A 14,088-nucleotide genomic window follows, 5' to 3' on the forward strand; every position below is an offset into this window, starting at 1 on the left:
GTCGAGATGATGTTTTCGATAGACCATCGGCTCAAAGAAAGATGAAAAAAGAAGCAAAGCAAGAAAGGCGAAGCGAAAGAAATAGTAACTAGTAATAGAAATCTAAAAATAAGAAAGTACAAGACTAAAAATCTAAAAATAAGAAAGTACAAGACTAACACTGATACTACACACACACACACACACACACACACACACACACACATATATATATATATATATATATATATATATATATATATATATATATATATATATATATATATATATATATATATATATATATATATATTGATTTCTTTGGTTTTTTTTAAGCAACTATACCACTCGGCAGCACTTGCCTAGTGGCTAATATATAAATAAAATCCCAAAATGTGTCCAAAGCTTACAAGATGTCCAAACCAAAATAGAAGTTGCATGAAGTTACTAGCTATTAAAAAGATAGAAAAGCTACAATCTAGAGAACTAGCTATTACAACATGATAAGTTGAATGCTTCCTTCTCCTATTAGTGTATGTGAATCCAATTGTCATTGGCAAATACCAAGCAGCACCTATCAAGCTCTCACCAGGTGCCAGGGTATATTGTCCATAGGCTAAAATGAATTCCAAACATCTCCACCATAGAGTTGAAGCCAGCATAGTCTTCCAAGTGTAGCTACTATATGATCTCCATATGCAGTGGACTGATTATGTTCAAGTATTAATCATGTGCTCACTCATCAAAATTAATGTGTAGAAGAGGAGCCTGGCTTTAGGCAGGCTTTGCAAGGCAAAATCCAGGCTTGAGCTGGCTTTAGGCAGGCTTTGCAAGGCAAAGGCCAGGCATGAGCTGACTTTAGTCAGGCTTTGCAAGGCAAAAGCCAGGCTTGAGCTGGCTTTAGGCAGGCTTTGCAAGGCAAAAGCCATGCTAGAGCTGGCTTTAGGCAGGATTTACAAGGCAAAAGCCAGGCATGAGCTGGCTTTAGCCAGGTTTTACAAGGCAAAAGCCAGGCATGAGCTGGCTTTAGGCTGGCTTTGCACGGCAAAAGCCAGGAATTAAGCAGGCTTTGCAAGGCAAAGGCCAGCCTTTGAAATTGTGTCTTTTTGTGATTTTGTAAGCTCATATACTTCCCTACTAGAACCTTTAATGTAAACATCATTCTAAACAATGCTAAACCATCCTCAGATTGAGCATTAAAGCATGCTAATACCACTGAGAAATGATTCAACAATCTCGAAAAATACCATATGATGGGTTCTTCATTTTCCTTAGCATTTGGACATATCAGTTTGTGCAAAGTCCAATCCTATGAAGCCATCAGTCTGAGGTTCTGCTATTTGCTATCCTAACCCTAAGGTTAGGTGATTGAGATTTGTCTAGATTGATAAACCTCCTCCCTACACTAGGCAGTTCAGAGAATGAATGAAACTCAGATGTACCTGTAAAAGAGAACACAATGTTAGCTATAAAATCCGCCACTGAGTTGCCTTCTCTGAACACATGTTGAAAGATCACATTGAAGTTGTCCTTCATCTCTATAATTTTCTTCACATCCTGTGCAATTACCCAAGGAGGATCCCATTCCCCTTTTATCGCCTTCTTCATCACCAGTGAATCAGTCTCCAGTATGAGAGGGTGAAGATCATGCTCCACACAATATTCCAACCCTTGAAGAATAGCCTTAGCTTCAGCCACTACATTAGTTGTCACTCCCAGTTCTACTGCCCTAGCATACACCACATCACCTTCATCATCCCTCACATAAAAGCCTAGGGAGCTAGGTCCAGGATTTCCCTTTGAAGCTCCATCAGTATTACATTTGTACCAACCATGAAAAGGAAGCTGCCATGTTACTCTTGTAGTGATCAATATAGGTTTATATCCTTCAAAGTATTGAATCATGTCTGGCCATAACAATGGAATATTAAGGATCCAAGCATACCCCACCTATGTCAGTTGATGCAATGTCCTATTTATCTCATGAATCACCCTATTTGTGGACAATGAACCACCATGTTTACCTGCATTTCTTCTCTTCCAAAGCTCCCAAGTGATGATAGCTGGTACTGCTTGAAATAGTGGCTTTAATTTTGGACAACACTGAGTATACCACCAATGCCTTATAATCTGCTTCAATTGAAGCAATTGCACAGAAATTCCAGCAGCCCCCATGAACAAGTTCCATACCTTAGAGGCAGCAGGACTTGTGACAAATATATGCTCAATAGATTAATTTTGGGGCTGCTGATAACACCAACACCTAGACATCACCATTTGCCCTTGCCTCCTCCACATGTCATCGGTGGCTATTTTCTGCCTCCACAATCTCCACAAGAAGAAGGATATCTTGAATGACAAACCTTTAATCCATATTAACTTGAATTCCTGATTAGGATCAGCCCTATGCCTTAATATTTTCCAAGAACTGCTAACACTGAACTTGCCTAAAGGAGTTGGCATCCAGTATGGCCTATCCTAATATCCCTCACTGCCTTCATAGTGCACATTTAGCCTTATATGTTATGCAATTTCCTCATTGAAAGTTTGATCTAGCAGCTGATCATCCCATGATTCCCCTTGCCACAGTTCTGCCACCTCCTGAAGACCTTCATTGATTGGAAAGTCTTCAGGTAATACGTGATAAAGTGCACCCAATCCAGTCCAATTTTCATGCCAAATATTAGTTGTTCCACTCTTTAATTCCTATACGATCTCATGTTCTACTTCTTCCCTAGCATTCAGCATTTGTCACCAAATATGAGACCCTCCCCTAAAATGCACCACTGTTGGTAGCTCCTTCTTGCAATACTTATTCCACATGAAATTAGACCACAAAGATTTTGTGGTCCTAAACCTCCACCATATTTTAGCAAACAGTGCCCTTGAGACATCATTTAAGGACCTAAAACCTATCCCCCCTTCCTTTTTAGGAAGGCAAAGATTTTGCCACAAAGCCCAGTGTCTGCTTCTCCCTTTTTCATTTGTGCTCCAAAAGAACCTAGCAAAGGTCTTATGTAGATACCCCAGGATGCTGTTTGAGGAATCAAGGACTGATAACATGTGAATTGGCATACTTTGTAACATACTAAAGATGAGTGTTGCCTTTCCAACAAATGACAACAACTTTCCTTTCCATGAATGCAATTTAGCCTTCACCTTCTTGATAAGATCCTCATAATAGTCCTTCCTCCTTCTAGTGTAAAAAATAGGACACCCTAGATATGTGAAGGGGAATTTACCTCTTGCAAATCCTGTAATAGCTCCAACTGCCTGAAATAATCCATTAGCAACCTTTGAATGCATGTAGTATGAACTCTTATCTTTGTTGATCATCTGACCTGATATCTTCTCATAGTTCCCCAATATTGCCATAATCTTGCTCAAAGAGGGAGGATGAGCAGATGCAAAGTTATCGTATCATTAGCATATGCCAAGTGGTTTAAAGGATCAGACCACTTAGGCATTCCAAATCCCACAAATGACTTGTCTTCAAAGAGCTTATTAAAAGACCTGGAAAGTACCTTAACTGACAAAATGAACAATGCTGGAGATAGGGGATCCCCTTGTTTCACACCCCTTGTCGACTTAAAGAACCCTGAGGACTGCCTATTCACCAATACTGAATACTAATTATTTGACATCAAGTTCCACACCATGTTGATGAAGTGTTCAGAAAATCCCATCTTCCTTAGCACATGCAATAAGTACTTCCATGAAACCCTATCATAGGCCTTAGCCATATCAAGCTTGATCACCACATTAGCTAGCTTTCCCCTTAACCTTATGTCAGTGATAATTTCTTGAGTCAATAAAATGTTCTCAAATATACTCCTACCCTTTACAAATCCGGATTGATTAGGAGCTATTAGAGATGGCAAAAAACTCTCCAATCTGTCATGTAACACCCTAGACAAGACCTTGTTAATGAAGTTGCTCAAACTAATAGGTCTTAAGTCAGAGAAGGTCTCAACTCTAGGTTTCTTGGGCAGCAACACTAGATTGGAGTGAGTGATGGATTTAGGTAATGCAGCTCTTCTATAGAAGTGTAGCACCATGTTGTGTATATCAGCACCAATAACATCCCAACATGTTTGATAAAACAAGCCAGTGAATCCATCAGGACCACTAGCACTCTCCCCACTAAGCTCAAAAACCGTTGCCCTTACTTCTTCAATTGTTGGCAATCTGCTAAGTTCCAAATTCTGATCCATAGTGACCATTGAAGGAACATTATTGAGCAAGGAAAATTCAGAAGCATCACCTTCATTTGTGAACTGTTTTTGATAGAAGTCCACTACAGTTGTAGCCAATTGCTCCTGGTCTTCAATCCATACCCCACTGCCACTTTTGATCCTCTTCAGTTGCAATTTCTTTCTTTTGCCATTGATATGATTGTGAAAGAAACTTGTATTCCTATCTCCTTCAGCAAACCAAGTCATCCCAGCTTTTTGCTTCCAATACTGCTCCTCAATACTCAAGTATTTCTTCAATTCAGATTGAGCCTTTTGAAGCACAATCCTATTCTTAGTTGTAGGCTCTTCTTCAAACAACATCTCCTTCACCCTAACAATGTCCTCCAAAATAGCCAATTGCTTGAAGATATCACCAAATGTTCCCCTACTCCATTTTGAGAGTGCTGCCTTCACCCTCTTGATATTCTGCTTGAACATAAAAAATGGATCCCCTATGAAATCAGCTTCCCAATTCTGCCTCACCACATCCATAAATGTAGCATGCTTTGTCCAAAAGTTCAAGAATCTAAAAGGCTTGACAAAATTGGTTGTCTGCACCCCACATGTCATTTGCAATGGTGCATGATCTGATCAAGTTCTGATTAGATGTTCAACTTCAATAGTTGGCAACATGTTCTGAAATGGAAAATTCACAAAAATCCAATCCAATATCTTGAATATACACTCAACATTGGATCTCCCATTCTACCATATGAATGGACTTCCTTTGTACCCTTGCTCAAACAAACCACAAGAGTTTACACAAAATGCAAAATCCTCATATTCAGGGGGGTGTACTGGAAGTCCCCCTATTTTCTTATCTTCATGCAATATCACATTGAAATCCCCTCCTACCAACCATGGTATTCCATATCACTCGCTAAGTAATACAAGTGATCCCACAAATCTAACCTCTCCATTGCTGAACATTTTGCATAAACAAATGTCATCGTCATGTGCTGCCCCAGGTTATGGTGAAACACTCTCATAGTCACCTGTTGCTCAGTATCCTCCACTAATTCCCATTCCACCACTGCATCGAAGAACAACCATATTTACCCATTAATATTTGCATAAGCAGTCTCCATATTCAACCTCCTGTTATATCTATCAATGAGTCCCTTCTTTTGAAAAGGCTCCATCAATAAAACTACACAAAAATTATGCTCCCTATTCATGTTGATCACCCTAGGAAAGGCCTGTTGTGTATTCACAGACCTTATGTTCCATATTAATGTTTTGATCATCATTATTTAGATAGAGAGGCTGCCCTCCTGGGCATTATTCTTGAAGGTTGTGGTGGATCTTTACTCTGATTCTTCTCAGTTTTCTTACCTCCTTTAACACTAGCTATGGGTGATAAATCCCCTTCCCTAGCCACTTGTTTGAAGTTTTCTGCAGTTGATTCATCTTCTCCTTCATCCTCCATTGGATCTTGTCTCAATAAGTCTTCATCAATTGGTGTCACATTGTGTGTAACTAAATCATGTAACTGTTGTAAAGGATTCTTAATTGGAACATTAAGATGTAGTTGCATAATTTGATCAGTGCCAGATTCCATAGGCACTTCCTCTATTTCCCCAGATGCTCTTGGAACAATTGCCCGCTCATCAGCCTGTTCATACTCCTTGAGTTGTAGCTCATAGACACTGCCTAGCCCAGGAGTTACTGTAGCAGTCTGCTCTGAAAGCACTGTTCTAGTGAGATCACCACACTTCCCATTGCCTGAAATTTGGTCTGAACCCACTATATCATCCCTAATCTTCACATCAACATCTCCATCAAGTTTGTTCTCTGATGCATACGCCAGAACACCATCTACATAGGCCAAAATCTCTCCAGTGGCTTTAAGGTTGGGGTTTATCGTAGCTGCCTCATTAGGTGAACCTGGATTTAGGCCTGGCGTCGCCAGCCTAACGCCTGGAGAGCCTGGCTTTATGCCTGGAGTCGCCAGCCTAATGCCTGGGGAGCCTGGCTTTAGTCCTGGCATCGCCAGCCTATCATCAGGTGAGCCTGGCTTTAGGCCTGGCGTCGCCAGCCTATCGTCAAGTGAGCCTGGCATCATTAGTTTATCGCCAGGTGAGCTTGGCTTGTTGTCCTTCTTCACCTTGTCTTCTGTTGTCTCTGTTTTGCCTAACTGATCATCCTTAACCTCAACTGCATCGCTCCATAAGACCTTTGTAGAGTTTACCTCATCAAGATCCTCAATCTGCCCAGAATCTTTAAATGTTTGAGATGGAATCGCATGGCAAGATTGGTTTGTGATCACATTGAGTTGTTTTAGCTCCTCTTTGCTAGTCCCAAACCTTCTATGAACCCAGTCGATTGTGGACTGAATCCCAGAAGGAGTAGGACCATCTTTAGAACTGAAGACTGGTTTTCCCCCCACCAAAACCAGTTGGTTGTTCTAGTTTATATCACTTTGTTCCTCCTCTAATACTGCAAATTTATTCCTTGCTTGAACCTTCTTTGTCCGATCTTCTTCGACCTCTACCAGTGCAAAGTTATTAGTAGTGTGCACCTGCTGTACACTAGCATTCACTGGCACGATTGCATTGCCAGTTTGCCCTTGTACCTGGGTTTTGTTATTTTTGTTGGTTCCCCGATTATCCCGGATTTCCTTCCACTATTCACCTACGTTCCCGACTACTTTTCCACTCGTGAGAATCATTAAGAGGGTAGTGTGATTTTTGGTTTTTCCTTGGTCATCAGCAACAGTATTCCAGTTGTTCAACTCAGCAAGATCATTCCTTTTCTTGCTGCTTCGATTCTCAATAAGCTCGGGGTGCAAACGCCAACATTCAATTTCATCATGTCCTTGTAGTTTACACTCTTTACAATATTTTGGTAGCATGTCATACTGAATTCTCACCCATTCTGTTCGAACACCACCAGAAGCTTCATCATCAATATCCAATCACACCTTTTTAGGCAGTTCGGCCAACAAATCGACAAGAACTTTTACTCTTGCGCAACTCGGCCTAGTTTTCTTTGTAGTTGCCGCGTCAAGACACACTGGCCTTCCCACAGCTGTAGCCAAAGAAAAAAGAGTTTCCTTTACGAAAAAGGTAGGCAGCAGTCCAGGAAAAGAAATTCACGCCATCGCCATCGGAGTTTCTTCACCCGCCTTAAATTTTGCATCGTAGATAAGAGTACACAATTGGTATTCATACCCATCTTTGGCTTTGATGTAGTACGTACTCTTCGATGTGAAATGGAGGAAGTCTTGCCATAGAGTTAATCTAATTAACATATGACGATTTCTAAGGAATTCTATATTACACTCACCTTTGATACCACATTGAGTTGGAATTATTCGGCAAAGCTCATGAATCTTTGGAGATCCATATGAAAGCTTGCCAACGACAACATATTGGAGGCCTTCAATCATGTTCATTTGATCTACTTCTGCCTCTGTTAATTTAACCACTGGTTGGCCATTCAAATACACTGCTCATCGCAGTGGAATAGGTTGAATTGAAGCTGCAGCAGTAGCCATCGCTGAAGGATTTAAAGAATTTGGTTTCAAAATCTTAGAGTAATCTAGAGGAGCTGGGTTGGAGTTAGTTGTTGTATGTTGTTGTGCCACGGTGGGGGAGGGCAGACCAGCCGGAAAAGATGGCTGGTCGCCGGCCATTGTGGCCATTGAAGCCTAAAGCTCCAGCTTGTCCGCGATGAACAGTAACGAAGTCACTGTTCACGGTACTGTGTGGCACTGTTCACTGATACAGTGATGGCAGAAATTTGAGAGAAAAAATTCTAGAGAGAGAATTTTTTTCATTATGGTTTGTTGGAATTTTTTATTGATTTGATAGTTTATGATTAAATTTGAATGTTTTATTTGACGTTGCGAGACTTTTATGGATCGAAAGGCAAACAAAGGCACAAATGCATAACACAAATTATTTCATGGTAGATACTACCATTTTCCCTAATAATAATTGTGTCTTTCGTGTAGCAAACAATATAAATTTCTTTCCAGTTTAGCAAAGATATACTCCTTCCGTTCACGTTCACATTTACTTGTCCATTATATTAAAAATATATTTTTACTTTTACTTGTCCACTATACTAAGAGCTCGTTTGAACATAAGAATTTTTTCACTTTTTTTCGAAAATTTTCACTTTTTTTCGGAATCAGTGTTTGGCCATAAAATTTTCAATTTTCACTTGAAGATGAATTTTGGAATTTTTCAAAAATTTAAAAAATTTCAAAAGGTTGTTTTTCAAAATTTTCACTCAGATCACTCACAAAACTTCAAAAACAACCAAAAAATATATTTATGTCCAAACACAATTCTAATTTTTTAATACTATTTTCACTTCATAATGTATTTTTACTTTGTTTTTTTAGAATTTTATAATTTTTATGTCCAAACATCTACTAAATGAAGAGAAAAATAATCTTTTTTTCATGTTTTACCCTTATCATTAACTACTTATTTTCAAATTATTTCTCAGGATTTTTAAAAATATTATTATTATTATAGAAAAATTATAAAATATATATTTTATTTATTTATTGTTAAAGGAGTGCCAAATCAAAATTGAACAACTAGAACAGGAGGAGTAACTACTTATTTTCGTTTTTCTTAAAGATCTCCTCAAAACCAAGAGGCGCAGCCAGCAAAGTCTCGCCCATCGTCTTTCATTTGCAGAGGTAAAAGGTAATCTTGGACCTCCATTTACAGTCTAATGCCTTCAAATTCTTTTTTCTTTTTGTTATTTCCACACTTTTCCTATCAGTTTCTCTCAGATCTCGTTTTTTAATTATCTGTGAAGATCGTACACCACTATGCACCCAGGATATAGGAAACAGATGATAAGGGTTTTGACTTCTATTGACTGATGATTCTGATTCTGATATGTGAATTCTGAAGTAGGTTTCAATATGCAAAAATTGGATATATGAAATGGAATAGGAACTACTCAGGTAGACAGTAGCTATTGTTTTACAATTCTTTGCAGATTTCTTAATGGTCTATCAAGAAAATTGATTAATATATAGATGTGTATTTGAATAAAGAAAATGTTAACGTAGCTCATTGGAAATGTTGAATGCTGGACTGGCCCCATTTTTGATATGTGTCCCTTGTTTTCTGATTTGTTCTAGTTGTGTGCAATGTCGGAGCCAGGAATGAGATTCAAAATATAAAGAAATAAACTCGCGAAGAAGTCAATGAGATTCAACATTTACTGTATATGCGTAAAGGATATCTTGACCTTGTATATACAGTGTAATTTCCTGGTGCAAGCGCCCCCTAGCTCCACCCCTGGTTGTATAGACAATGGGAGGGAAAAAAAAGAAAATTCTTTGAAATGTTTTTTTTAAAGTGTACCTTTGCTCACATATCATAAAATTGGAATGATGTGGAAAGATGACATCGACAATTCGAGAATTTGTTCCGAATTTTCTATTTGTTCATCCATTAGCCAGAATATGTTCTTGGTTTTTAGGATAGTGATTGTATCATGTTTTGATGAAGTTCAAGAATGTCCGTCCCCCTCCAACCCCTGATGACATGGACAATTCGAGAATTTGTTCCGAATTTTCTAGTTGTTCATCCATTAGCCAGAATATGTTCTTGGTTTTTAGGATAGTGATTGTATCATGTTTTGATGAAGTTCCCCCCCTTACTGTAGTTGTTTTGGTTAAGCGTGTGAAAGAGGTGGTTGTCCATTTTGTCTTTTTTTGGGTCCATTTTGTCTTATATCGTCTCCAAATAGGCAAGAATTAGTGAGGAGTGTATTTCTGGTTTAATTAGCACCTTTAGGGAATTGATGGCATCCAAGATTCAGCAACTACAATCTAAGGCATGCCAAGCTTCACAGTTTCTCACCAAGCATGGTACTACCTACTACAAACAGTTGCTGGAGCAGAACAAACAGTATATTGTTGAGCCACCCACCATTGAGAAGTGCAATGAATTGTCAAAGCAGTTGTTCCATACTCGTCTTGCCAGGTTATACTCTCTTCTCTATATTAGCTTATTATATTGATGTTAGTGTTTTTCGTGATTACGTATACTTAATTTGGACTTCTTGTTTTAATTTGCACATGAACATCGCTACCTGAAATACTTTCTAGACCCCCAGATTTGGGAAAGAGAATGGTGATTTGGATGAGAATTGGACCTTCCACTGCCAGGATGTAAGGCAGGGGCCAGGGAGTTTGATCTTATAGCGATTTATATTTTTAGGATGTCACAGTATTAAATTTTTGTGCATTATTACTGCATCAACAATTATTTTTGATGTATGAATCGAACTAATTAAGTGATAGACATTATAATTCCTCTTTTGTTGAAAAGAGCAAAGCATGTTATTTCTCTCCCTTATATCCTCTAACATGTAAATACGTTATTTTGTCTAGTTCATTATTTGTCACTAAATCTATGGTGGTGTATTCGGGTCGGACACAGAAACACACCGGACTCACTTTGGACATACCTATGCCATGTCTTTGGAAAATACATTTATTTATTTTAAATTATCATTGACAGGCATATCCTATTTTTGGAAAAATTAGGTGTATTGGGGCACTAGTGTAAATTTTAGAACTAAAAACCCTTGCGAGTTGGGGCCTAAAGCGTCTCAGAGCTTACCAGCTGCATAGGACTTCCTCAATTTTTCTGGTAGTTATTATTGGTAGTATTTATGATAAACAACTTTATAAATACACACACACACACGCATAAATATAATTACACCTCACATTCTTAATGTATCCCTCTAGTTTTAAAATTATTGGATTTTTGTGTCTGTCTCCCTGGCTGACAACCCTGTTCTCCTTGAAGTGTTTCACATGTAGTGAAATTCCTAATTCACTGGTTTCATTATACCAGTAAATATAAAACCCTGAAAATACTATTTATTGTTACATTTTGCTTAATTCCTTGACCACCACCTGGGTGAGATGTGGACTACAATATTCTTCTATTGGACATGGTTGATTCCTTGATGGATTATTGAACATGTCCTTGTCGGAGAGTATACTAAGAATATTCTTGTTGACAGAGGACACACTTTTAGAGTTCTCATGGTTCTTGTGCCCAGAATTTGCAGCACTAGTGTGATACAGTAGTGTACATCTTTAAATGGGGAAAAAATCACTAGTAGCCCACTGGTGACATTTATTCATGATCATTACTGAATTTCTTCTTTTACTCCTGTCAGCATCCCTGGACGTTATGAGTCATTCCAAAAGGAACTTGATTCTGTGAAGCACATGTGGCAGAATAGAAAGGATTTGAAGGTTGAAGATGCCGGTATTGCTGTTTTATTTGGCTTGGAGTGCTTTGCATGGTATTGTGCTGGTGAGATAGTAGGAAGAGGATTTACATTCACCGGTTACTGCGTCTGAGATCTTCAGTTTCATAAAATTTGTTCGGGCAATTGACACTGCTGTAATGTCTGTCTCATATTACGATGTGACTGGGATTCTATACAAGAGTTTGTGTACACCAAAAGCTTTTGAAGCTGAGAAATCGGCGCTTAAAATTGTTTCACAATAATATGCCCATTTTGTCTTTTTCCACTCCAGTGAAGTGGCTTAGATTGAATTGTGCAATAGTGATATTTATCTGTTGAAAGTTACTGCTACATGTGAAAGCAGGTTGTTCTTGCCATTGTTTCTTTCATTAATATGCTCAGTAGCAAACTTTAAGTATAGTCAATAAAAAGAAAGTAGCAAACCGTAGTAGATCACTGGTTCCATCAGTAGGAATCTAAGTTGCGCGGACTCTTCGTTTTTGGTGCCGCACCCATCTCGACACGGGACGGGTGTGGGAGCGGGATACGTCCCGGATTTGGTCAACTAACTTAGGATACTTTGACCTGACTCCATCGACAAATTTGGGGGGAAATTGAGATTTTAATTTCTCAAAATTAAAAATAAAACAGATTTAAGACATGGGAAATGACATACCTTCAATATTGTAGAACTTTTGTCTCATATGTGCTGCTTTGTGTTTCAGAAAAACCAAGAATTCAAGGGGTCGTGTTGTGAGTTCGGACTTCTGGTAGACAATAGCAGCGATATAGATGGAGAGTTGATGGAAGGCCTTGAATGACTTTCTTTTTCTCTTTATAACTCTATTTTTTATAATTTTAAATTTTTTTAGCCGAATCCCCGCACCCGTATGCATACCTGAATCCGCACCCTTGAATCTTAAAATTTAGATTTTGCCGAATGCGACACTCGGATCCGTGCCTGTATCGGCTGCCCGCACCCGAGTCCGAGCAACATAGGTAGGAATGACATCCATTGGTACCTAGTAAAATCTACTGACCTGCTTAGGTTGATTGAATTTCTTTAATGAGAGTTATAATTGTACAGTGGCAAAGCTTTATTTCCATTGATAGTACCCTGATTGCCAGACTAGTGCTTATCTTATTGTTAGCATTTAGCCTCTTATTCAGGTGTTGGAAGTGATAAAATATCTGTGTTTGCTGCAAGACATTAAGCTTCTAGCTGTACTAGAGAAGAGTTCTATAATCTCTTGACACTCAATATTGGTTCTTTACTTTCAGTGTTATGATGATGCATTTTGGTAGTGATGATGTTTGGAGAATATTAATTTAGTGATGGTTGTCTGACCGTGATATGAGCTTCTCCTCCAGCTTAAGATCATGAATGGTGTTGTCTTCTGCTCCGCTTTGGGATGATTAAAGCTATTCATAATGATTTGGCCTCCAGCTTAAGATCATGAATGGTGTTGTCTTCTGCTCCGCTTTGGGATGATTAAAGCTATTCATAAAGATTTGGCTCCACTGGAATGATTCGACTGGTTGGTAGTCAAGAAAACTTAGCGAGTGCTTGCTAATTGATACTCTCAACAAGGTTGTAACTTTGGGAGAGGCTTATGATGTACTTTGTAGTTTCATTCCAATAGCGTGGTTCAGCTTTGAGGTTCATCTTCTGAGCAAATATCTGGCTATGTAGACTTTTGTTGGTCTTTTTTAGCGTGGTTCAGCTTTGAGGTTCATCTTCTGAGCAAATATCTGGCTATGTAGACTTTTGTTGGTCTTTTTTCTCGCACCAAGGGGTGTGGCCTGTTGGTCAATGATTGGGAGGAGAACCATGAGGTCTGAGGTTCAAATCCCAATGGAGACAAAGAATATTTGATGATTTCTTCTCATCTGTCTAAGCCTTGGTAGCTAAAGTTACTCGGTATCTCCATCGATGGAAGATAGCAGATACTCGGTGGACTGGTCGAGCTTGGCGCAAGCTGACCTAGACACCAACTTCATTAAAAAACAAGTAGCGTAACAACTCTTATGATGAGTAGACTACACGTTAGGGGTGGGCATAGGTTGGGCAAACCTGAAATTCTAATTGAAATCCAAGCTTTTTGGATTTTTGGATTATGGATTGAATTTCGGATTTAATTTTTAAAATTTTTGTATTTCGAACTGGATGTTGGATTTGGTATTTTGGATTTTTGGATATTTGAAAATTCAAAATATATATACTTTATATTTAGTGCCACCCATTAGACATTAGTCAATTATCTATATGCCAATAGTAATAAGTCAAATACCCTACCCATTAGACATTATCTTATATATAATTGTCAAGTTACAGTCAGAATAATTTCTATTTGGATATGGTTTTACTATTGCTAATTTTTATCGGCCTTATTAATGTCTCAGTTGTATTCCATGAGAATGATTTTATTATTTGAATACTTTATTTAGATGATTGTGGTGAGGATGAAGAACTTTTTAGGTAATTTAACATGAATACTTCATTTGGATTTTTATTTTTGTAAGAAGAAACATCTCAACTTATAGGCTCAAAACCGAAAATTCGAAATATGTAAATCGAACTTAAAAAATTTGATCCAATCCGAGATTATTTGGAATGAATTTG

General features: G+C 38.3%; 1 protein-coding gene across 4 annotated transcripts; it reads left to right on the forward strand.

Moving 5' to 3' along the window:
• The first annotated feature begins 8,744 nt into the window (after nt 1-8,744).
• Nucleotides 8,745-11,744, forward strand: LOC107830929 (uncharacterized). Of its 4 annotated transcripts, none has more exons than XM_016658619.2 (3): nt 8,745-8,881; nt 9,980-10,177; nt 11,391-11,744. In XM_016658619.2, the coding sequence occupies exons 2-3, from the start codon at nt 9,996-9,998 to the stop codon at nt 11,575-11,577; spliced, it is 369 nt and encodes a 122-aa protein (XP_016514105.1). In that variant the 5' UTR covers nt 8,745-8,881; nt 9,980-9,995; the 3' UTR covers nt 11,578-11,744. The 4 variants fall into 4 exon arrangements, with proteins under 4 accessions (XP_016514105.1, XP_016514108.1, XP_016514106.1 ...); XM_016658622.2 differs by having other exon boundaries at nt 8,756-8,881; nt 9,989-10,177; XM_016658620.2 differs by having other exon boundaries at nt 8,756-8,874.
• Nucleotides 11,745-14,088: the final 2,344 nt, after the last annotated feature.

This window comes from Nicotiana tabacum, chromosome 13 (genome assembly GCF_000715075.1).
Source record: "Nicotiana tabacum cultivar K326 chromosome 13, ASM71507v2, whole genome shotgun sequence".
Taxonomy (NCBI): Eukaryota; Viridiplantae; Streptophyta; class Magnoliopsida; order Solanales; family Solanaceae; genus Nicotiana; species Nicotiana tabacum.